This window comes from Myxocyprinus asiaticus, chromosome 29 (assembly GCF_019703515.2).
Source record: "Myxocyprinus asiaticus isolate MX2 ecotype Aquarium Trade chromosome 29, UBuf_Myxa_2, whole genome shotgun sequence".
NCBI classification, from domain to species: Eukaryota; Metazoa; Chordata; class Actinopteri; order Cypriniformes; family Catostomidae; genus Myxocyprinus; species Myxocyprinus asiaticus.
Window position 1 is genome coordinate 22,007,987 of NC_059372.1, and position 26,963 is coordinate 22,034,949.

A 26,963-nucleotide genomic window follows, 5' to 3' on the forward strand; every position below is an offset into this window, starting at 1 on the left:
GAATTCTGTATTGCTCCCTTTAGTCCTTCAGTTTGAGAGCACTGGCTTTGTTTGCTCTGGTGCTTCGGGATTTTGAGATCCAGGGAATTAGGGGATTCGAAATTGCAGTGGAAAAGGAGCTATAAAATGGAGCAATCTAAAAATGGGATGTTGCATGGAGATTTACTGGCAGAAACGATATGTTCCTTTGTACAGAACCAAGGAAAAAATCTCCCCTCCAAAGCCTGGGGTTTCATGCATCATCATGCACTGTGGTTTATTCAAGCAAGGAATGACCCCCAAGGTTGCACACTGATTTTTACACTTGCACTTTTACACTTCCCTTAAAGCTGATGTGTGTATTTTATTTTATTAAAAATCATCGTATCCCAGCTTAATATGCAGAGTCGACTACAGGTAAAATATTTATACAGTAGGTTGATTTAACCTAAAAGTGCCCTTATAGGGGGTCACACACCGGACACAAATGCACGTTCTAAAATTCAAAACAATTGTTTTCTATGAAGATAAACACACTGCTGCTGCCACTCAGCATCTGTCGGCACCGCCCAGCTACGACTCCAGAGGTTGTTCAAAATTCTGCAGTGCCACCATAGAGCGCCACATAATAATCGTTCAGTTTGCGCGTTGCACCGGTTTCATACGCTAAACTGCAAACTCATCAACATCACTTTGTTCATTCTTAAAGAAGCACAAAAATCGTCATAACTTTTTTTGGTGACTATATTCACAGCTTTGGACTGCCATCTGTACTGCATTGCATCCTGTGTGCCGCTTGAGCATCAGTAAGCAGGAAACAACATCGCATAATACCCAATATATCTCAACCGAATGGTTGAGATCAAGAATTTTTTAATAAAAGGTCAGATTGAAAAAAATGGGCAGGAATCTGCTATTTCATTCACTAGATGAAGATAAATATTTTTTTCCCTTAAGCATTTTTTTGCAGTGTCAGTTAAAGGGGTAATAGCATTTTAAAAGCAATTTACAATTGGCTCTGTAACAGGTTTTTTTTTTATATAGAATTTTATTGTTACTAAAAATCACAGAGCACACTTTAACGAGCTGTCACATTGATTTATTCAGGCTGATGTAATTGATCTTGAACAGAGAGATTCAGCAAGGGTTTGGTTGACTCGGAGGCTAGACCTACTATGGTTATATTTGCATACATCCTCAGGAGATAGACCCAATCAAGCTCTCACTCCTGCAAGAGCTGTAGCCAATAATAGTCAAATTCCTCCAAGGGGGAAAACATATTTCTTTTTTAAATTTCCCCCAACATTTTGCCTTTAGCTCCAACACTGATATTATTTTCTAAATCATGTGTTCACATGGGAACAGCAATCTAGTTCAAAGGCATGATATGACAACGCTTCTGCGCTCTCCCTAATAGTGGCTATCATTGTGATGGCAGTTTTTATCAGTGTGGCTCCCATTGTCCTGAAAATATCAGCTGGCACAGAGATGCGTGGGCATACGAGAGTGTGTAATTAAGGGCCGCTGAGTTGAGTTAATACACAGTGTCTCTGTTTTTCTGTGATTGCCCTTTGTGAGGGGTAAAAATTTGGAAATGTGGAAAATTCCCTTATGTTGTTCCAAACCCATATGAATTCCTTCCATGGGACACAAATAGGAGATTTTAGGTAGAATGTTAGGGCCTACAGTTACAGTTCACGTTCATTTAATTTTATTTTTGGGTGCACTATCCTTTTAATAAAAGATTTTATGTATTTCAAAACAAAGAATCTTTATTTCTTTTAGTCGACCCTTCAAAAAAGTATTGTTTATTGCTTCACATTTTTGTCCCCCACGAAAATTTTGCATTTTACAATCTGTCATTTGAGCACACAACAAAACGTCGTATTTTTGGTGGGGATTGGATGATGCGAGCTGACAGGGCACACACCGCGTCTTGCAGCTTGGTATCTATGGAAACCAGGTTACTTTTGAAGACATTTGAAGGGAAAACCCTCGGGCCCCAGTTTGTGCTCTGACTCAGTTTCAAGACAAATCTTAATAGAATTTTGGGCCTTCTGATATTACTCAAGTGCTCCAGCCACAGCAAAACCTAGGTGAACCCTGTGCCTGAAGAAGGTGTGTGTGTATATGTGTGTGTGTGTGTGTGTGTGTGTATGTGTGTGTGTGTGTGAGATGTACTATCTCAAAGGACAGCATGTTCACATCTGTGTTCCTGCAGCACTAGGCTGGAAATTGTACTCATGTATACTGTTTTTATTATTTTGAGTGCAGAGCTAAAAAGGGAGTTAATAAATGCATATCTAATTATCATAGCCCCATTATAATATTGTTTACTCTTTGAACAGGAGATAAAATCACTTTTGCAGGTGCAATTGTGATCTGATCTACAGAATCCACACTTGTGTAATCTAAACTAATTTAGTAAAAAAAACAAACAAAAAACAACAACATTGGGATACTGAGAGCTTTTTTCACAAGATTTGAATATAAATAATTAATTTAATGTTAATTAAACTTATTTTACAAAATGATCTCTTTAACCACTAAACTTAGCATGAAACTGTAAGACTTACCTCTATCCTGTACAGCCCTGAGTAAAATTTCTGCTAAATGACTGAATGCATTTGTAAACCATTAGGGGCATGGCTCATTAACCAAGTATTATAAACAGGGCTGTGTTGAATTTCATGCTGGCTGGCAACCAGGTCCATAGGGAGTCACAGTGTCAAACTGTTTAGATTTATTACCCATACTGTATCTCACTGGGTGGAAGACAATCCCAGTGATCACTCTGCATCACTACTGCATGTCTTATATGCTTCTGTACTGCTGTTTGATTGCATGAAAATCATGATTTATGTTAAGTATGCATACACAGTGTAATTTGAAGACGTTTACTATCGAATTGGGTGCTATTCATATGTTATTAACATGTAATAACACATACTTACATTACTTTAATTATTATAATTGAAACTGCCACATTAGCATGACATTATCAGCACTGTCCAGCTGTGCTAACCAATCTTATTAGAGATCAAAAGACCACAGGGACTGAGCAGTGTTAGACATACTGTATTTCTGGATCATTTCGATGACAAAAGCGAAGCTATATGGCAGGGTCTGAATGCGAAAATCCTCTAAACACATAAATCCCTGGACCTAGAAATTTCATATCCTTCCAGGATAAACCCTGAGCCCTTCAAATGGACATTTTAGAGAAAGCAGTTTAAAGAATTGGGAGCTCTTGACAGCTTATTCAAATAAAAAAATAAAAATAAAAAAAGGAACTTCAGCAAAAATACAGCTTGTGGTTTAGAAACTATTAGAGACTTTAGAGAAGCTACAGCAGCACGTTCTGATGATACTAATACTCATTTCCATCTGGACATACAGTAGCATACCAAATGTCTTTCTCTAGTTGCTCTATATTAAATAGTTACATTTGGCAGACACCTTTATCCATAGTGCATACAATTTAATCAGTATGTACAGGATGTTCTCTGGGAATCAAACCCATGACCTTGGCATTGCTAGTTCCATGCAATACTTTGAGCTACAGGAACACATTAAAACCCACCATTAAATAAAAATGCATAAAACATAACCTTGCTTTTAAATGTCATTGCTAGATTTGAATGGATCCATCAAGAAGGTTCTTCTCATGTTTTGATTGATTTTCCTATTCCTTCTGGAATCTGACCTTGAGTACCATCTTTATATTGTGTGCTTACAGTAGTCAAGTAATGACACTGAATGAAGAACAAAAGTTCTAAAAAAAATTCTAAATTAGATCTGCCCCCAAGTTCTTTGAACTGTCAGTAGAGATTTATATTCCATTTGAGCAAGGAAACATTCTGCACTCCTCAGGAAGCCCAGGGAGATATCAGCATGCATGATCTCAAATAAATCAAGCCAGTCAAAGCAGTGGGCAGAAAGCGTTCTTACAAATATTAGGAAAAAACATGATCAGTATTTCTCCCTGTGAAAACACATTTAAGATTTAAAAATGTATTCCACTGCCACCTCAACATTATTATTATAAAACCCATTGAACCTGTATTTCTATAAAGCTCCCACACAAAATGACAGATCTCTCTTCCCTCCTCCCTTTTATTTTAAATTAATGTTTACACTGTACTTGTCAGCAGTGTGGGAGCGTCTCCAGTCCATTTGTTCTATTGCAAGCAAATTCTCTACAATCGTGAAGAAATGAGTTTGAGCCTCCTTTCCGCCTACATGCATAAGAGCCATTCATGGGTGGAACACTTTTCAGTTAGAGCACTTGATATTGCCGAAACATAACCCGCAAGCATTGTTTTTTTGAAAACAGATTATAGGCCTGTACTGTTGTTCCAAGTATCTGCTATAACTTTAATTACATCTCATCATTTCTGCAGTGTGAGTGTGTGTATGCGGTTCTCTGATGCACAATCTCTAATTCTCTAATTCTTGATCAAAGGACAAAGGGTTACAGTAAATGAACCCAATAAGGCGAATTCACTAAATGGTTTAAAAGCAGGCGGTACAAGGGAGATTTTTGTACGTTTTGTATATTTTGTATTATATCATGACAGTAATTCATAAAATGATGATCATAACCGGACATATATCCAGATGTACAGTGTAGATGAGCACTGCATTTTAAAGAGCCGATTCAGGTGCTTGCATTAGAGGTCAAACATTTTAGCATTATTTATCAGCAAAAATAAACAACTGTTGTTCACCGTTCTTTATCCATATTTGTATTCTCGGTTTAATACGTATTTTGTTATTTTGATTACATAATCATCAATTGTTGAAGCATGGCATGCAAAGAATAATGCGAGAATGGAAACCCCAGTCAGCACATTGTATCTCCAACTTCATATCTGCTGAATAATATAAAAAAGTCATCTGGTAAAATGTATAGGCCATATGTATAAAAACTTAATATGTTGAATGCTTACATGTAGGGTTTTGTAACAGAGCCAAATCTCCGTGTAAGCTTGTGTATAGATAAAATTCCCGCGTTATTAACCAAATCTTTTTTCTGGTAATTGGGATTTTGGTGGTACAATGAACTGCATCTGGGATTTTTATTAAATTTAGACTCTTGTAGCCTTTACATATGGGCACAGGAAAGACTAAGAAAATGTTTCCACCTTTTTTATTGGTTATCTGCTTTCTTCCAACACCTAAGTTATCGGCATCTGCAAAATCCAATATAGTTCAACTTCTTGCCTGCCTCACAGTGGTGGAGTGATCATGTAGTCTGCTGCATCCTCCACAACCAAGCACTCAGAACCGACCCACAATATCGTGAATTGCACCATGCAAATTGCGTTCAGTACTACATTTTTGGCCGTTTGCAAAATTACCTGGTTTTTGCACAATTTCTTTAGTGGTGCTAATACAATGCAGACAGCATGTGCAAATAAACAACACTGTAGGCACAAATCAATTCTTAGTGTATTCCACCCCCATATTTGTTATTTTTATGTGATATAAATAAAAGTCATTACCCATTTGACTAATTTCACTTTCTTTCTATCTGTCTCACTGTTTTGGCCATCTGTTTGTCCATATTGTGTGGCCCATTACTTCTGCCTGGCTTTAGACATAACTGCTGGCCTCCCCATCTGTGTGATAATAGCGTGTGGATTGGCACTGCTATTACTTGCTGCATTGATCTCCTGGAAGCTGTGCTGGGTTCCTTGGAGGAACAAAGCCCTTTCATCCAGTTCTGCCGCCCTCGCCCCAGACGACTGTCCCTCACTCCAGTTACCATCTCTCCTGCCGAGTCCTCAGCCATCCGAAGTCGCTATGGCGACTGAGAAGGAAAAGTATCCCCTGGCGTCGATGGGCTTACTGGAGGCAGCTGTTAAAATAAGTCACACATCTCCTGACATCCCCGCCGAGGTGCAGCAGTCCATGAGGGAGCACTTTTTGCGCCGGACACAGCGCATGCAGAGACAGACCACCGAGCCAGCGTCATCCACCAGGTAACCGATCCAAAAGGCATGCAGGAACACACACACACATTCTCACACATATTCAAGAATATTTCTTTAACTAAGAGCTCTTTTAGCCTTGTGAACATTCAGAAGAGTAACCCATATACATACTTTTGACTGGTTTTCTGGGCTGGTAGACTTTTAGTTTTTTTGTCTTTCTATTAAAACACTTTTTCTTTTTTTTTTTTGCTTTTTTCTCCACTTCGCTTTATTATTGTGATGTATCATTATTCTACTGCGTACATCCATTTTTAATTCTGTGATTTTTATACGGATGTTGAATCGATCTCAAACCCCCGCTGTTCAGGAACCACAAAAAGGAACAACCAACACCTTTTTCAACAAACAACTGTGGTAAGTAATGGCACCATCACATGTTAACGTCACCTGCACAGCATGGCAAATTTTTGCATTGCTTAATCCATCAGCAGTAAGGGATTCAAGGAATTAGTTAGGTTGACAGAGAAGATTACCGAGTTTAGATACTGTTACAGATGTGGCCAGTACAGCAAGCCATGTACACTTTTCGGTTTCGGTAGTAGAGCCCCCGCAGCAGGGCAAATGAGTGATGACTTGGCGGCATAGCCCAGTAAAAGCGACACCACTTTCCAGGTCCTTTTGGAGCACCCACTGAGAATCCTGTTGAAAGCGCTCTGGTTATAGGCGATTCTATTTTAAGGAACTTGCCACTTGCCGCCATTATCCAATGTGCCCTGAGGGCGAGAGCGCCTGACATCAGAGCAAATTTAAAAGTGCTGGCTAATGCTAAACAGAGATTTTCTAAGATTGTTATTCACATCAGCTAATGATGTCTAGCTTCGCCAGTCGGAGATCACTATAGATAATGTTAAAGAGGTGTGTGCACTTAATAATGTCATAGGATAGGCATAGGATTTATAGACAATTGGATGAGTTTTTGGGGTAGACCTGACCTGTTAAAGAGAGTCAGACTCCATCCCTCCGGGGGTGCTACCACTCTCCTATCTATTAATTAGGCTTATAGTCTTAAAAGTGTTAGTGTTTGACTCACCAGAGCCCAGGTCAGGAAGAAGACAGACTGGCTAAACTGACCATCTGCTAGCTGCCTTGATATTTCACACAGGTCATGTAAACTACAACACATAGAGACTGTATCACCTAGATATCTTATAGAGCTTGTGTCTGTTCCCCGAACTACGAAACATAACTCTGATTTAAAGTTAATGGCATCTACGCTAATTTTATTATTTTTGTTTCCCTGTTTCATCCTCAGGATACATACCAGAGCCTGCCAGATCCAGCTCCATTCAAGCCTGATATTCCATACCCACCACTATGTAACGTTGATCGATGACTACTAACTGCAGCCTGTTCCAACTAGACAGGGAGGACTGCTTCGATGATCACTGTCTGCATTCCTTCAATCTATTATGATGGCCAACTCCAACAAAGAGATACTTCACTGTCCACTGCCTGCACCTCGGACTTAGGATGGACTTCACTGGAAATTAACTGCCACAAGCTTCCAGCTGGACTGCGGGGCACATGCTGACCTCTGCACGCATCATCTTGGTCAAAGGATGAACTACACTCTCATAGACAATAAATTAATGCCAACTATAGCCTTTATCAGCCAAGAAAAAAAGGAAACTGCATCTACATGGACTTCCAAAGTCAATTCAGGATGGACTTCAAAGACACTTAATCATTAATCTTACAGTTCAATCAATATCCTTTAGTTTTTAAACATTACCTACCAACATCTACTTAGTTTACTCAAATAAAACATGACTTGTATTACACATAGATAACTAATATTGCCAATATATTCATGCTGTATAGCCAGAGGGGAACTGGCTCCCCCAGCTGAGCCTGGATTCTCCCAAGGTTTGTTTTTTTTTTTCTCTATCTCTCTCCATTAACATCTTATGGAGTTTTAGGTTCCTTGCCACAGTCACATTTGGCTTGCTCACTGGATGCTTAAAGACAAATAATTTTTAAAGCATAATTTTCAATCTCCTTTTTAATTTAAACTGCTCAGTCAGGACTTTAAGACATTACAGACGTTACAGCATCATTTCCTGTTACAGCATAATTTTCTGTAAAGCTGCTTTGAAATGTGTGTTGTGAAAAGTGCTATACAAATAAAAATAACTTGACTTTTCACATGCTCTCTTGGTAATTTTTGTCATTTTTTTTAAACATTACAAACATTTCCTCCACAATGTAATTTTCACCACATCTCAAATTATGTATTTTGTTTAACAGCATTCTGTGGTGGAAATGATGGTAATGGAAATGACAATTTAAACTTTTTTGAAATATAAAGTGGCTGACTCCTTTGATTTGCTAACGGTAATTTCATAGCTAGAATTCTTTTGTTTCGTAAATACATAAATCATATTTTAACATTTTTAGCATTATTAGACAAAATTATTTATTTTTATTTTTTTAATTGAAAATGACGCACAGTAAAACTATTCTGTTCATAGGTGATTTTATTCCCTTCATTTTTTTTCTTCAAACATCACGTTTCATATTTCATTTTTGACACTAACTTTTTATTAATGGCAAAATTGTTGGTTGTCATGGAAATGTCATAATTTGTGTAAAAATGTCAATTATTTTCACACTATAAATATTGAAATTGTTTATGAGGCTTTCTTTAGATTATCATAGTTTTTCAAATATACTGTAACAATTAATATTTTCTGATGCATTTTTATTTAAAAAACATTATTGATGAAGGCATTGTAAAAAAATAAAATAATAATCAACCCCTGGTACATAAAAGTGCCCCTATTTGAAGAGAAACACCCTCAAACATGTATTTTATACAAATTCAAGTACGTTCCTAATGCTTACAGGAACAGACTGCTGTGCCTGCAGTCATTTATACACTGTACATATTTACACATTTAATTTCTATTAGTCACATACAGAAGTGTATACACCTGAAGGCAATGCAAACTGTGAGCCAAACATCTCTGAATGAACCACCCCCCCCCCCCCAACACACACAGTCAGAACTCATTTGAAATCAGACCACCACCCCTGAATATACAGTTAGTTGTGTACTTTCCTCTGTTTGCAAGGTGGACGTGACAAAACAGTGATTCTTGCAGTAAGAAATGCCTCTGAAAGCATCATCAATCACAAGTAGCTCATAACAGAAAAATGCCCCAGAGACATTACAGAGCAGGTGAAGTGTAATCTTCTGAGAAACAACAATAGCACGTTTAGAAATCTGATTTTATTTTTAGCTGATGATGCATAAATGTTAAGAAGCTAGTGAAGTCTTTCATCTGAGTCTATTCTTTTAGTCTGTGTCTTTAATGTACAGTATATCTGTGTCAAGTCAGGGCGTGTTGAATGTTTAACTGTTCCCTGGATGCTAGAGTAGTGCTGCTCATGCATACTTGATTATTTGGACATGGTTCCAGGTCACTTAATTAAGGCACAGTATTTGTCCTCTCGAAATTAATTAATCATCATATTTGTTGGGCCTGTGTAGTTCATGGTAATGTTAATACATATCCGTGGTTAATTTTAAAAGGATTGTTCACCCAAACATAAAAAATTGTGTCATCATTTACTCAACCTCATGTTGTTACAAACCATTCACTGTATGGCAAAAAGATGTAATGAAAGTGAATGGTGACTGATCTGCCTAACAGCTCTTTTTTTCCTCCACATAAAAAAGTCATATGGGTTTATAACAGCATGAGGGTGAATAAATTATTACAGAATTTTCATTTTTGGGTGAACTATCCCTTTCAAATTAACAATTGACATGTATTAACATTACCATTTACTACACAGTCCCAACAAATATCTCGCAATATGTTATTGTTGGCATCTGCCTAATTTGGCTAACTTTTAACCATAATCATTTAACAGTAATCCAGCTCTCTCCAAACAATATTCTGTCCCAACTCCCTAATTTTTACTCTGTTTCTCAATTTTTTTCTCCTTTATATTGTTTTTTCCAGGCATAGTTCCTTCAAACGTCACCTGCCCCGTCAGATGCAGGTTGGCAGTCTGGACCTGGGGAATGACTATGATGTGGATGAGCAGCCAACCAGCATCGGTCGCATCAAGCCGGAACTCTACAAACAGATGACCAAAGAGAACGAAGACTCGGGCAATAGTCAAGGTGGCAAAAACTGTGGGAAGATCCATTTTTCTCTACGCTATGATTATGAGAATGAGATGTTACTCGTCAAGATACTCAAGGCCTTCGATCTACCAGCCAAGGATCTTTGTGGCAGTTCTGACCCTTATGTCAAGATCTACCTGCTACCAGATCGCAAGCAGAAGTTCCAGACACGCGTCCACCGCAAAACGCTCAACCCCACATTTGACGAGTCCTTCCAGTTTCCTGTACCCTATGATGAGCTGCCTGTCAGGAAGCTCCATCTCAGCGTTTTTGACTTCGACCGGTTCTCAAGGCATGATATGATTGGGGAGGTCATATTGGACAATCTGTTTGAAGTGTCTGATCTCTCAAGGGATACCTCCATCTGGAGAGACATTCAATATGCTACCTCTGTAAGAAAACCCTGGTATTTTATCTTCTCTGTTGTACTGGCCTAACTGTACTGTCATAGTACACTTCGTAATGGCAGGTTTTTTTATGAGGATTTTTTTAATGGAGAGATGTATAGGTGTATAATAAAGAAGCTTATCAGAGATGTAAATATCAATATACCACAACATAATATAAAACTACCATGCCTACCGTGCTTCAAAGCTGATATACTGTATATTGGTCATCAGCAAATAATTTAACAGTGGTTTGTAAGAGAGAGAAGAATCTTAATGAACCCCGCTGAAAGTGCTCTGGTCAGACTGTTTGTGTTTTGTGCAGATAAGAAAAGCCATTGACTCTTAAAGGAAAAGCTGGCCAAAAATTAAAATTTGGTTGCAAATTGTTGTCATTATTTACTCACCCTCATTTTGTTCCAAACCAATGTGCTGTTATTTTGTTTCCGTGGAACACAACAGAAGAACTTTTTAATGAATCTTCACTCAGCTCTATCCATATGACAACAGTTCGTAGTGACCTCATCAACCTCCAAAAAGGACAAAAACAAAATATTCGCACATGCTATATTCCAAGTCTTCTGAAGCCATACAGTCATTTAAGCCATACAATTGTGTGAGGAACAGACCAAAATTTAAGTCATTATTCACTTATAATTTCCCCCTCTGCCAAAGCTCACATGCCTTGTTCGCATCCAGATAAAAAAATGTTATGTCACATTTGTTTACAACACACAGCTTCAGAAGACTTGGAATATAGATTACGATTAGAGTATGCATGGACTACTTTAATGGTGTTTTTTTGGTGTGTTTTTTTTTTTTTTTTTTGTACCTTGACAGACATGGTAACTTTAAACCAGGCCTATTCAACTGGCCTGTTTGATATTTTCAGTGGCCTGCATGAGGTTGTCAGTTGTCTTAGGTATTCTGAACACATTTTTTGTCTGATTACACTGTTTTTCATTTGTATTCTTATGTAAACTTGCACTAGATGGAAGTCTCACCAGGTCTCTATATTTAAACAGTGTCTTGTGCAGGAGAGCCACGTTTTTAGACACTTTCAGAGGTTGCTCTACAAATAATCATTATCCGTAATTTTGACGAAATGGGAAGATTAAAGAACTAAAATCATGAACGACTGACAAGCGTGAGTTCGGAGAAAAAGAAAAGTTCTATTCATTAATTTGGTCATTTGAAAAGTCAAAAGTTTAAATCATTGCATCTATAACAAACTTTACTGTTATTCTTCAATACATTATTCATTATCAAACTGATTTACTCTCTCAGATATGGACCAGTTTTAAAGCACTTTTTAGTTTTTTTAGTTTTTTCAGAATTCCCTGCTGGACAATTTGTCTCTTGATGTTTTATTTATATAGTGAACATATATTATAGGCCTACTATACCACAGTATCTGAGAGCAGCTTTTCGTTAACAAAATATTCTGGATTGGCCCGATGCCGAGATTTTTTCCATCTTGCCACTTGTCTATGAATTTGAATAGCCCTACTTTAAACTGTCATTGCATGGAAAGAGCTCTACAAATTTTTCTACTTTTGTGTTCCACTGAAAAAACAGCATACAGGTTTGAAATGACATGAGTGTCAATAATTTAAGGATTTTCATGATTTATGTACTATTCTTTAAACCATATAATAAAAAGCAAGGCCATTAAATGTATCAATGCCTGCTAAGAAATGTAAATTAGCTTGCTATTGACATATCTTCCAAAATACAATCCCAACATTCAGCACTGTCTGTTATACACCTGCTAAACAGCAAAAGGCAAGAGAGACAAATTAATGAGCATTCATGAATCTACCCTCATTAGCACACAGATAAGTTGGTAACTGACACGTGAAGTTGACTGCGCATGCAGGTTGTCTGTGTTTGGACAAAGTAATTGCCCGAAATGGACACTAATAATGGGTGCCGCCAATCACAGCAGTTCAATCACAGCATGCTTAAAGGCTGAAATATTAAATGCTGAAGTTAACCTCAAAAGTATATTGAGGTCATCTGAGGTTACTTGAACCCCCCATAATGGCAGACATGATCAACTCCAACTGCCATTCAGTGGGTTTTATTTCTCTCTCATTTCTAGATTTAAAGCTATCCTCAGAGGAGCAATTCAATCAACCTCTGGTTATTGCTTTTGAGGCAGGACGCCTGCTGCCCCTTGAACAAAAGCACACATTCTATTGAACTTGGCAGGAGATTTAAATGTGGAAAATAAGGCACATCTTCTCAGAACTATCAAAGTTGTTGATGCTAGCAGACAGTAAACATGTTCCAGAAGACATTGTCAGGTAAACAATGTAAGGAGAACATGGTATGGAAAGATATTCACACCGGAACACTGGACGCGTCTGACATGGCGCATTCTAAAATTCGAAACAGTTATTTTCTAGGAAGGTACACACACCACCAACACTCAGCGTCAAAATTCTAAAGTGCCACAGAGCACAACTTTAATTTCATTTAATAGTTTTCCATTAAATTTGACCCAAATCATTATCAAAGGACAAATATTATTTAATCTTACCATTGCTGGATGATATATTGTGTAAATGTATCTTTCATATTGCCTACACAATGTATTTTCAGTTACAAGTATGTCTTTTTGTGGTTTGACAGCTTGAATGAAAGACCTGTTCAATGCTACATACAGAGAAATTGCATAATAAATGTCACCATTTCTAATCGTTCAGTTTGCGGAGTTACAAAAGTTTCATACGCTACCCTGCAAATTCATCGATGTCACTTTGTTCATTCTTGAAGAAGTACAAAAACCTTCGTAACTTTGGACTAACATCTGCTACGCTGCATCAGCTCGTCCTGTTTGTGTGTGTGTGCTTCACCCTCTTGTAGTCTCCCAACACTATTACGCCAGACTGTTAAACAGAGGCCAACTGACTGAATTGGAGAGCACGCAAATTAGGCTTCTAATTTAAATGTCGACTAATTTTAATATATTGATGCCTCAAAAATATATCAATAAAATAATGTGCCAATCAATAATCGATATATCAATATTTTATGACATCCGTAATAGTGTGTCATTTCTGGCTCACCAGCATCACCTAACGGAATGGTAAAAATAATTACTTTTTTAAACAGGTTTTCCGAACACTCCTCCTATCTGTCATTGGTCGGACATACAGAGAGTCCAGTCCCAAACTCATGCCATTGGTTGAGCCAATGTTGCTATGTCAGGCTGGTCAGGATGCGTAAACAGAGCAATGATTTCAAAGCGCCACAGTATTTAAAAAATTGTAAGATATCAACCTACAAATAGCTTACTTATACTGTAGTTGTCTCTGCGTATAAAGCTGGATAGGAAAAAGTATTTTAACATTGAAAAAATTACACACTTCACCTTTAATGAGCAGAGACAAAGGATTAAAGCAAAAGAAGTTTTTTACTCCTCTGTAAAAAAATAAAAAAATAAAAAAATAACTGATTGCTTAACTAATTCATTTTGTAGCAGTATCACTTTATACTCTTTCGCATAGTGAGACGATGTCAATATTCAATGACACCATTACTTTTGTATCCATAGAGTTAACTGTATCCTTTTTTTTTCTTTTTCTTTTTTTCTTCTTTTACAAATACTTTTGCGTGATATTTTTAAAGCAGTTTACTGCAAAGGCTAGTATTTGGCTCATACATCAACCCTCTAGTCTCCCCTAGATAATACTGAAGTGCAACCTGCAAATAATCACCTTATAGGGCTTGAGAGACATTAAGCCACAAAGAGTGGAGTCATGGGATATGTACATCCGAGAGAGGCTCACTGAGCTCATTTAATGTGATTAATATTTACACCAATCTTAATACTTCTGAAGGGATGAAGCAAACCCAACGACCATGAGATCACTTTTCACTCTCCCTATGAATTTTTACTGGATATATTTGTTTTATTAAACCTGACACAAGCTTGGAGAAGCTGTGAGGAAATGATGGCTCACGCACAATAGCTTAGCCTTGGTGGAAAAGCTGAAATGTTTAGGAGTGTTGACGTTTAATTAATGGTTTTCTGGAGTGGTGTCCAGGAGAGTAACACGATTTAGAGAATCAGAACAGCTAATTGGTCACTGTGGCTATATCTGTCCAAACAGTACTTCCTTATTCCTCGATATTGAGTCACAGGCTTATTAAACTCAACTGTTAAACATATCTGTGAAGCCATAGGGATGTCACTGACATCCTATTGATGTAGGATCTTTTTCTATTCAGCCATAGTGCAGACACAAACGTTAATAATTGCTGATCGACACTAATGCTTCAGTGTTGTAAACCAACATGAATCATACAGATCAAGGGCTGTGACTCATTGTTGCTCAGGCAACAATCACAAAAGTTTCCGCCTGCTGAATTATAATATTTGAAATTACATTAGAGTTTTGTTTTTACTACACTTTGGTGCATCAAAGTTCTGTGTTCCGTAAGATAGGACTTCCTGAGCTAGTGAATTTTGAGGAACCATAAAAACAAGACTAAGCTATATCCAGTGATAAATATTTCACTTCTAAAAAGAAGACAATGACTTGTGGTAAATTCCCTTTAAGGCTGTGTGTTGTCTGGATTTTCCTATGGTTTATATAATGGCAGTTTTGGATTTATGCGTAAAATAAGGTCTGTAGTAAACATTACTTGAGGATACTTGGACACTTCGTTTAATAACATAAATTATACACAGTCATACCCAAACGTAAATTTTGAAGCCGCCATGTTTAAAAAATGTTTTATTTTGCTAACAAGTTGCTAGATAAGAACTACAGTGGGGGTTTTTTTTCAGTTTCATCATGCACATACTGTGTACTCATATGTTTGTGGTAGTTGTAATCCTTATTAAGTATCTTGTCTATGTTTTTTTAAAACACGACAGCTTCAGAATTCACGTTTGAGGTATGACTGTGTGTAATTTATGTTGTAGAACAAAACATCAGTATCTTCAAATAATGTTTACCATAGACCTTATTTTACTTATGAATTGAAAAACCATTTTTGTGCCGCATTCTAAGTTTTCGCCGCAGTTTCATGCCGAAATTAACACTAGAGGTGCTAGAATAATTGTGCGTTTAATTCACTTTTTTGACACAAATCACAACAACAGTTGATTACGACTTTATAAAAGCATATTTTCCACTCTATTACTCACACACTGCTATGTTATATCGAAACACTTTTACTCTAACACATCATTTATAAATTTTAATGCTCGTATTACAGAACCACCTACATTTACACACTTATTCCAACGTGATTAACTTGTGCTGTTGCTCACCTGATAGAGTGTTGGACTTAGGACTCAAAGGACTGAGGCTCAAGCCCAGCCAAAACTTAAACTGACACGTGAGCCGAAAGTGAGCCGAAGGTGTCATAGAAGCGACACGAAATTATGTGTTTGCTTCAGAAAAGGTGCTTTTCATGTCACATTTGCTTTTAGAAGAATATTGGTTAGTTTTAGGTGTTGGTTTAGGGTAAGGATATCTGTTTTTTTTTACCTTTCTTTTGCTTTTAGGACAGTATCGATTAGGTTTAGGTTAAAGTTTTAGGTTAGGGAAGTGCATTTTACTCATTAAAACCTCCATCTAATATTCACCTTAAAATCCTTGTCTGATTATGATACTATTTTCCTCGCTTTTGGCACTCCCCACTGGACATTTCACTTTTTAAAAAAAATTCCATGGTCACGTTATTTTTAAGAGATCAGGATGGAAAACCCCAATTGTAAAAATCCATAGACAATTCCTGAGGGAACCTTACAGGTTTGCCTACAAATTGACGTCATGGCTGAACAGCTCTGTTAGGATTCTGTCTTTCTGGTGCTACATATTTGAGAGAGAGAGAGAGAACAGTTTAGGTAAGCATGTTTGTTCACTCCCTCTGCTTTATTTCTGCGTTCGCAATTCAATGTGACAAATGTAGCGTTTTGTGACTCTACACCTCTCCTCGTTGAAAAATGAAGTTCATTAATGGAAAAGCTACACTCTTGTAAAAATAGCACCGCTACTGTCACGCTACTGAAAAGTGTAATTAAGTTAGTAGTGTCGCTATTTTTAGGTACCCCCCAACCAGTAGTGTTGTCTAGGGCATACGCAGGCATACACCGTATGCCCACCTATCTTTCAAATAATTTTGTGTATGCCCACCTAAAATGAGTTATGAAGCATATGGCCGCCAGAATAGCGAGGAGGCTTTTGACCCATAACTTTTAATTATACTGAGGTGATGCCGCAGCACCGTTGAGTGAATTGTGATTATTATTATTATTATTTAAATTAGTGTACAGAGATTCTCTCTAACCGCGCACAGAGCAGTGGGAGGCGGAAACGCTAGACTGAATGTACAGTCAGAATTGACAGTCCTACTCAGCTGAGCTACCAATCAGAACATTAGTTTTACACGCAATTGGATATTTTTATCCTCGATAAATTCACAGTATGCCCACCTCTTCAGTCACTACTACACCACTGCCCCCAACACTGTTAAGTATATACCTTTTAATATCTCATTATTGAAGATATTAGAGCAGAGATGTGTCTTTGTGCTTTAAATATCCCATGAAATCGCTTGACAAGCGCAGTTTTCTTTTTTGTGTTGACAGTTTGGGTGTGACATATCCAAGGCTAATCCCTAATGAGCTAATAGGCTTTAGTTATGTCATAGTCTTGAATCATGATTTGCAACTTGCTAATCAGTTGCATGTGGTATTAGGGGGAGGGACATTTTCATTCTAGAGAGCATATGATCGGACAAAAATCTGAACAGTGCAAGAGGAGTCATTAATTTTTTATTTTTTATTTTTTATGTTTTCCCAGAAGAGATAGAATGTACATTTGAAATACGTATATCTGCTAAAGCTTACTTTTGGTAACTTTTAGGACTATATTAGCATATCCACCTTTCCTGACTTCTCCATGGGCGGTGCCATTACGGCGAGAGACTTCCTCTTGGATGCGCCACACTTCCGCTTAGTTGTTGTTATCAGCTAGACTAATGTGACTGGTGATTGCGAGCAGCAGAGGCGCTGGATGAATATGCACAGTTATGGGGTGTACTAACAACTACAGGTGGCTTTAAAACTACTGTAAAATTAATGTCACAACAATAAGCCCCTACAAAAGCTGCCAATGCTGAAACATTTCGACTTGCCATTTTTTAAAACATTGACAGATAATTCCAAATGATGTCTGTCATTTTGAAAGATAACAAAGATGGAAAAACATTTAAACCAAGCTCCTTGTTGTTGTTTTATTTTTTATTTATTTATTTATTTTTATTAATCATCTTTACGAGTTTCATATCTCATGTCGTGCTGTGTGTAGGTGAATGAGGGAGAGTTGTTGTCAGCAGAGTGCGTGAGAAGGCGGCACTTGTTAATGCAGAAATAATGCCATAAATCGTACGATTTTTAAATGGAACCTATGATGACCATACACCCTGTTTTCACAGACATGTCCTCTTTTCTAACCTTAATAAAGCATCTGGTCGGATTTCTAGATTCCCTAAATGTCCGGGATTTGGCCGTTTTCATATTCAAGTGCACAACAAGAAACGCAGTGAAATCTAGCGCATCATATTTGTGGATTCTCTCTCTCTGTGCATGCTGTTTGTCTGTGTCTCTCTCTTTCACACACACATACAGGGCACGTGCAGCGAGCACTAGAGTCCAGTAACTTTATCATGCAAATGTGTGTGTGATTGTGTTCTCATCTATTTGGGATTGCCGTCGAAATCTAATGTCCATACGCAGACATTAGTGAGATACATTAAGTAAACACAGACTGTTCTTCCGTTTTTTACTGTTGTTAGTATATTATAATGCTTGGTAATGGGAATAAGCTGCAAAGTGGAAGTCTGTTGCATCCGCATTGGAAGAACGCGCTAAGCATAATGGGTAATTTCGCTGCCTGTGAAAAAGGTGGATAGACATGGACCAAAAGCCATATAACTCAAATTTTTATTTCATGGGATCTTTAATGCTTTTTTCATGATTTAATGCATGGCAAAAGCATTTGTTAAAGGTCTGATCAAGACCATTAGGATTGTGTTGTTTGTGAAGATGCAGTGTCTTCTCTATACAAGTCACTTATGCAGTACTGTACAATTACTGTGTTTTACCTCTCTTATCTCACTGATGCTCCTTAATTGAAAAGGTGAATTTTATAGCAGAGCATGCAATACATCATGTTGTTACATTGATTTGTGTGTGTGTGTGTGTGTGTGTGTGTGTGTGTGTGTGTGTGTGTGTGCGTGCGTGCATGTGTGTGTGTGTGTGTGTCTTTCTATCTGACAGGAGAGTGTGGACCTTGGAGAGATCATGTTCTCACTCTGCTATCTGCCTACAGCAGGGAGATTAACACTTACAGTCATCAAGTGCAGGAACCTTAAGGCAATGGACATAACAGGATACTCAGGTAGTATTTCTAGCACTCAAAACACAAATATGTTTAAGCATCCATAATGTATACAAGAGACTAGAAGTAGAATTTTAAGGCATTTTCTCCATTTTGTTTCCATCTTCTGGAAACCTCTTTTGTTTTCATATATAGTGGGGTCCAAAAGTCTGAGAGACCACACTGAAGAAAACGTCCTGGTTACTTGTGTAACCTCCGTTCCCTGATGGAGGGAACAAGACGTTGTGTCGATGTAGTGACACTAGGGGTCACACTTGGGAGCCCGAAACACCTCTGGTCTTTGATAAAAGGCCAATGAAAATTGGCGAGTGGTATTTGCATACCACTCCCTCGGACATACGGGTATAAAAGGAGCTGGTATGCAACCACTCATTCAGGTTTTGTGCTGAGGAGCCGAGACTAGGTCCCGGCCATTTCAGCAGGTAGTTCAGCGTTGTGGCAGGAGGGACACAACGTCTCATTCCCTCCATCAGGGAACGGAGGTTATGCAAGTAACCAGGATGTTCCCTATCTGTCACTCACTCAACGTTGTGTCGATGTAGTGACACTAGGGGTCCCTATACGAAACGCCGCAACTGGCTGAACTGTGTTACGTGAACTGGCGGTGTGTGACAGGCAGACCACTATGTGCCTCATAGCCAGCGCACCAGGCCGACACGTAACCTCCCCCAACGCTGTTATGAGTGTCGAATGGCCCTTTGGGGACAAGTTGACTGCCCAAAAGATAGAGACAGGCTAGCCCAATCATGGCCTCTTATCCTCTTTTTTTATCTTTCCCCAAAAAAAGGAATTAAACGACTGGGGCCACCAGGTCTACGTCGGGGGGGTGTCCCTCCCAAGGGGAAGACACCGTGGAGACCACACCCCGCCAAGAAAGGGGGGGGTATTTGAGTGGAAATATGTCACATGGTCTTGCCGAGCTTTGTCGGAAGTATGTCATGTGGAGAAGTCCCATGGTAGGTCCTACCCTACGGGGTAGGTGTTTCTACAAACATGGTGACTGGGGCAGAGGGGCCTCTGCCCAAGGAAGATGCAGTTTACCAACAGGGAAACGAATTAGCAGAAGATATACGTCACATGGGGTTACCTATGGGGAACCACCACATGCGGAGCACCTACCCCAGTACAGGGCTTAGTTAGCATATGTACTGAGCCAGCAGCAAGTTTCTCTGCGAACTCGTCTGCCACAGGGCTCGGAGGAAATCATCCAGGGAACACAGTTTGTGAACATTACTGGGAGTCAACAGCACACGTCTTCAGCTCAGGGGAGGCGAAAGGCGCTATGCGCAAGCGATACACCTGGCCAGCTGTCCCGGACTTACCTGCCTGTGCGTGCCACTACACGGGACGAAACCGGTTCCACCCAGAGACTGCAGAACCTCGCAAAGGTGTTGGGTGTTGGCCAGCCCGCTGCTCTGCAAATGTCTGTTAGAGAAGCGTCACTGGTCAAGGCCCAGGAGGCCGCTACACCCCTGGAAGAATGGGCTCGTAGCCTTGCCGGGGGCGGCTGGGCATGATATGCCATTGTTATGGCGTCAATGAGCCAGTGGGTGATCCTCTGCTTGGAGAAAGTGCTTCCTTTCCGCTGTCCACCAAAGCAGACAAAGAGCTGCTCAGAGACTCTAAAGCTCTGCATGCGATCCAAATAGATGCGTAAAGCGCGCACCAGACACAGCAACCTCAGGGCTGGGTCTGTCTCCTCCTGGGGCAGTGCTTGCAGGTTCACCACCTGGTCCCTAAAAGGGGTCGTGGGAACCTTGGGCACATAGCCCGGTCGGGGTCTCAGGATCAAGTGAGAGTAGCCCGGACCAAACTCCAGACACATTTTGCTGACAGAAAACGCTTGCAGGTCTCCTACCCTCTTGATGGAAGTAAGCGCAATCAGGTGGGCAGTCTTCAAAGAGAGTGCCTTAAGCTCAGCTGACTGCAAGGGCTCAAAGGGGGCTCTCCATAGACCCTGAAGAACTACAAAGAGGTCCCATGAGGAAATGAGGCACGGTCTGAAGGGATTCAACCTCCTGGTGCCTCTCAGGAACCTGATGATCAGATCGTGCTTCCCAAAGGACTTACCGTCCACTGTGTCATGGTGTGCCGCTATAGCGGCTACATACACCTTCAAGTTGGAGGGGGACAGCCGCCCATCCAACCTCTCCTGTAGGAAGCAAAGCACCAATCTGACTGCACATCTCTGGGTGTCTTCGTGTTGGGAAGAACACCACTTAGGGAACAGATGCCACTTAAAGGCACACAGGCGCCTCGTAGAGGGGGCCCTAGCCTGAGTGATCATGTCTTCCACCGCAGGTGGTAGGCCGTTTAAGTCTTCCGCGTCCCGTCCTGGGGCCAGACATGGAGATTCCAGAGGACTGGTCGCGGGTGCCAGATGTTGCCCCGTCCCTGAGAAAGAAGGTCCTTCCTCAGGGGAATTCACCGGGGGTGGGGGCTGTCGCGATGAATGTAAGGTCCGAGAACCATGTCTGGGTGGGCCAGTAGGGTGCTACCAGGATGACCTGCTCCTCGTCCTACCTGACCTTGCACAGGGTCTGTGCAAGTAGGCTCACTGGGGAAAATGCCAGCGCGTCTATACCGAGAGGTGCCTCGGTCAGGGTGTACCAGAGCGGGCAGTGGGAGGATTCTTGGGAGGCAAACAGGTCTACCTGTGCCTGCCCGAATTGACTCCAAATCAGCTGGACCACCTGAGGGTGGAGTCTCCACTCTCCCCTGAGGGTAACCTGCCATGACAGCGCATCCGCTGCAGTGTTGAGGTCGCCCAGGATGTGAGTGGCTCGCTGCGACTTGAGGTGCTGCTGACTCCAGAGGAGGAGACGGCGGGCGAGTTGTGACATACAACGGGAGCGCAGACTTCCTTGACGGTTGACATATGCTACTGTTGCCATGTTGTCTGTCCAAACTAACACATGCTTGCCCTGGATCAAAGGCCAAAACCTCCGCATGGCGAGCAGAATTGCCAGCAACTCGAGGCAGTTGATTTGCCAACATAGCCGTGGGCCCGTCCATGAGCCGGCAGCTGCGTGCCCGTTGCATACAGCGCCCCAGCCCATTTTGGAGGTGTCTGTCATAACCACGATGCGCCTGGAGACCTGCTCTAGGGGAACGCCTGCCCATAGAAATGTGAGGTCGGTCCAAGGGCTGAAGAGGCAGTCACAGATCGGTGTGATGGCCACACGATGTGTCCCGCGGCGCCATGCCCATCTCGGGACTCGAGTCTGAAGCCAGTGCTGAAGCAGTCTCATACAGTATGCATCAACCCGAGCGGAGTGGCCACCGCTGAGGATGCCATATGCCCCAGGAGCCTCTGAAACAGTTTCAGTGGAACCACTGTCTTCTGTCTGAACGCCTTCAAACAGGTCAGCACCGACTGTGCGCGCTCGTTTGTGAGGCACGCCGTTAATGAGACTGATTCCAACTCCAAGCCAAGAAAAGAGATGCTCTGAACTGGGAGGAGCTTGCTCTTTTCCCAGTTGACCCGAAGCCCTAGTCAGCTGAGGTGCGAGAGAACCAGGTCCCTGTGTGCACACAACACATCCCGAGAGTGAGCTAGGATTAGCCAGTCATCGAGATAGTTGAGGATGCGAATGCCCACTTCCCTTAGCGGGGCAAGGGCTGTCTCTGCGACCTTCGTGAAGATGCGAGGGGACAAGGACAGGCCGAAAGAAAGGACCTTGAACTGATATGCCTGACCCTCGAATGCAAACCGCAGGAAGGGTCTGTGTCGAGGTAGAATCAAGACGTGAAAGTACGTGTCCTTCAGGTCTACCACCGCGAACCAATCTTGATGCCGGACGCTTGCTAGAATGTGTTTTTGCGTCAGCATCTTGAACTGGATTCTTTGTAAAGCCCGGTTCAGTACTCGCAGGTCCAAGATTGGCCGCAACCCACCGCCTTTTTCGGTACAATGAAGGCTGTAAAACCCCTTCTTCATCTCGGCCGGAGGGACAGACTGTATCACATCCTTCTGTAGGAGGGTAGCGATCTCTGCATGCAAGGTAGCAGTGTTCTCGCCCTTCACCGAGGTGAAGTGGATGTCGCTGAACCTGGGCGGACGCCTGGCGAACTGAATCGCGTAGGCGAGTCGGATGGTCTGGGTCAGCCATCACAGCGGGTTGGAAAGCGCAAGCCACGCGTCCAAGCTCCGGGCGAGGGGGACCAGGGGGACAATCTCATCGGACATACCGGCAGGTGGGGCCTCGCGGCGGGGTGGAGCCTGAGGTGCCACGCCTTGTTGTGGCCGTGCTGGGTTCAGGGACATCGAAGCACTTACCTGGCTCCTTGTGACCACCCCCGGAACAGCCTGGGACGGGGGAGGAAGAGGCCTGTCCTCGTGACCTGTGGAGACAGTCACATCGGGGGTGGATTTGTGCCACAGCTGGGAGCGCAGGGAGACCGCCGCTGGAGCGCCAAACCTGATGCTGCGCTCGAGAGCTCATCAGATTCGCGGGCTCCGAACAAGAGGTCGAACTCGCTGTGAGACAAGCCGGCGGCCTCATCCGGAAGCCTGATCAGGGCAGATGAATGTGCTTTAAAAAGATGTTCCGTGTGTGCCGCTCTTTTAGAGAAATATACTCTTTTATTTTTGCCGAAGCGCCCAGGGGCATTCTCTGCAGTGTACCAGTGCAGAGGAGGGAGAAGCCGCTGAAATGCGCCGTCAGATCCAGCAGAGGTGAATGAACAGTCAGCTCAATGAACATCGACCATTCGGCTCCGAAGAGAAAATCTGAATGAGTGGTTGCATACCAGCTCCTTTTATACCCGTATGTCCAGAGGAGTGGTATACAAATACCACTCGCCAATTTTCATTGGCCTTTTATCAAAGACCAGAGGTGTTTCGGGCTCCCAAGAGTGACCCCTAGTGTCACTACATCGACACAACGTCGAGTGAGTGACAGATGGGGAATTAGAACTAACATGTTAACATGAAAAACAAAACTGTTAATAATATGCATTTATTTACATTAAAATAGAAAATATTTAATTAATATATTTAAGGTATGGCTGTAAATGAAGAACAAACATGACCTCACACCCTCAAATAACAACTGGTTTTGATTAACTTTTCTTTGAAAATAAAAACATACCATGTAGAGTTATTGTTTATGAAAATTGAGGAAGAGCATTTAGATCTGCCACACTATCAACCCACATAAGAAAACAATGGCAAACAAATGTAGAACTGTCTTTTTACACACACACACACACACACACACACACACAAAATAATAATAATAAAAATGCAGCCTAAAACTGAAAAAAGAGCATTATGTCTGTTTTTCCTTTTTCTTTATTATCCTCCCATTTAATGAGGGGACAATAAGCCTTTTCTTGTCCTGCACACATGAATTTAAACACAGGAGACAGATACTTGTGCAGATAATATATAATCATTACAAACGGTGAACAAACTGATTTGATGATGTTCAGGATTGTGAATGCTGACACACACCTGTATACAACTAAACACTGTCAGGATTGATGCGTAGGCAAGTTCAGTGACACTTCACATAATCTTTTTACAAGCACTACAGAAAAGAATTGAGAATAAAATGCAGATTGTCCTGTGTATTTTATTTGAAGCTTCGGTTTACATCATCGATTTATCTTTTGTGAAAAAAGGTTGTGCATATGAGCTGACATCACTTCTGTAACAGTTTTTTTTAAGTCTGTTTTGACTGCACCCAGCAGCTAAACAGTTTGCATAAATACATTTGAGTGAATAAGATGTGATAAAATGTGCTCACCCAAAAGTTGCTGGTTCCTGTTTTGGAGAAGAGTGTAATTGAATTATGGCTAGACAAGCTTAAACATGCACGCTCCTCCGGCACTGGACCACAGATCGCTTGACGAGCACCAATGCTGTTGCACGTGTTGAGTGTTGATAAACTCACCGCTGAGTTTTGCGCAGAGAGCGCTCGGATGTTTACCGCCACGATTATATCAAAATCATTTGGAAGTTCAGATAAAAATGATTGGCTGGCCTCATCGCATCACTGACTTACATTAAATACAGACATAACATTGTACCAGGAGACTCTGAGAAGAAAAACTGCCGGTACTCTGTAGACAAAATTAGAGATGTGCAGGTACTGCATACCGCCCCACTTCAAGCACTGAGTTCATGCCAGCTTGAGTGCATGCTGTCATTAAACCAAATTCTAAGAAACTCTAAAATTCATGTTATTTTTTAATTCAACAATTCACTCAAAATATTATGCTGAATATAATTTGCAACATTTAAAAAGAAAAAGAAAAATGAAAAATAATGAAAGATTTTTTTAAAAATAAAAATCTTGTGTTCTCAGACTTTTGGACCCCACTGTATATTGTTTGAACCCCACTGTACATTGTTTTATGTGACAAATTTCTTGGTAGGAGTTTCATTCAAACTGTTCATATAATCAAAAACAAACAAAAGCATCAGTGAAAGAGCTAGGCAAGAAAGTTTGAAGTAGCGTTACAAATTTGATTCAGTGAACAATTTTAAGCTTCAATAACATAAATATCTCACACTGTCATGGTTTTGACTTTTAATGATATTTCACACACCACACAGAGTAAACGTTTTTCATTGAAGGGAAATTGAATTTGTATGTGCTATTAAGAAGTGCCCCGAGCAAATTTGGTGACAGAACAAGTACTTTTCTTATGATTTGTTCCGCCTGAGTTGGAGTAGTTTATGGCATACTAATGTACAGGCATAATAGATCAGACAAATAGTGTGATGATTGAGAGGGATAGAAATCAGTATGCAGCCATCATGTCAGAATCAGCGCTCAAGTCATTTCATTAAAGCTCTAAATCTCATTGACCATCCATTTGCACTGAATATTAAGTTGGCTCAGTGAAGATACTCAACATTCATTTCTAATCTTATAATCTGATAGTCATATCATAAAGCTATTGTAAAAGGATTAATTAATTAAGATAGTGAATATTAAAATAAATTTAAAGATAAAAGTTTAGACTACAAATGTGAAATTTACCCTCTGGTGCATATCAAGTGGACAGATCTTTAAAAGCTAGTTTTTGATCTTTCATGATGTGATATTACATCCAAACCACTGTGGGTGATTAATTTAGATCCTTCTTCATAACTCTACATGACTGTCCTTTTTATATGTCACTGTGTTTTATATTCATGACAACATAAATTCAACATGGCTGACAAAAGTGCTGATGCACCAAATATCTGGGATATTTACAATTACAAATGCATATGTGTTACTCTGTCAAAATACTTAATTTTGCAGAAAAATGAATGAATATATTTTTGTTTTTAAGTACAAAGACATGTTAAGATATTTTTCCCATGTGTCAGAGAGTTATAATGGCAATATCATGGCTATATGAATTGATAGCAGTTTTCTCTCTGAGCAGATCCCTATGTGAAAGTATCTCTCATTTGTGATGGGAGACGTTTGAAAAAGAAGAAGACTACAACAAAGAAAAACACCCTGAATCCCACTTATAACGAGGCCCTTATCTTTGACATTCCTCCTGAGAGCATGGACCAAGTCAGCTTGCACATCTCTGTCATGGACTATGACCTGTATGTAACACAGTTTCAACTCATTTTTAAATTAAAATGTAAAAATTGTAATGCTTCTGACATTTAAATATTAGAGTTAATAATTATTCTAATGCATTTGTGCAACAACCTCAGTGCATACAGCATATTGCGCAAAGTTTTTCGTGACTGTGAACAGTGGCAGTTCTAGCTTGTATGGCACCCTGGGCGAAACCCGCTTCAACACACCCCCAAAGTTGTTGACGGGGGGGTGGGGGGGAGTTGTGGTTGTATGGTGCCTTGGGCGAAACCCACTTCAACACGTCCCCAAAGTTGTTGACCGGGCTGGGGGGGTTCTGTGTGGGTGCCTCGTGCCGCCCCCCTGCAAGATGCTGCCCTGGGCAACTGCACATGTCGCCCATGCCTAAATCTGCTACTGACTGTGAAACTTGAAACATGGTGCATTAAAGATGCATTAAAAAAGTTTAACTCCTAAAGACATGAATTGTAATTTTG

At 40.5% G+C, this 26,963-nt stretch overlaps 1 protein-coding gene across 1 annotated transcript in view; it reads left to right on the forward strand.

Moving 5' to 3' along the window:
* Window positions 1-26,963, forward strand: part of LOC127420084 (synaptotagmin-6-like) — a 79,271-nt gene that overhangs the window by 41,023 nt on the left and 11,285 nt on the right. Inside the window, exons 2-5 of the mRNA XM_051662065.1 lie at window positions 5,582-5,966; window positions 9,950-10,508; window positions 18,808-18,928; window positions 26,318-26,489. Coding sequence (XP_051518025.1) covers window positions 5,582-5,966; window positions 9,950-10,508; window positions 18,808-18,928; window positions 26,318-26,489 — 1,237 coding nt within the window. The remainder of the gene's footprint in view (window positions 1-5,581; window positions 5,967-9,949; window positions 10,509-18,807; window positions 18,929-26,317; window positions 26,490-26,963) is intronic.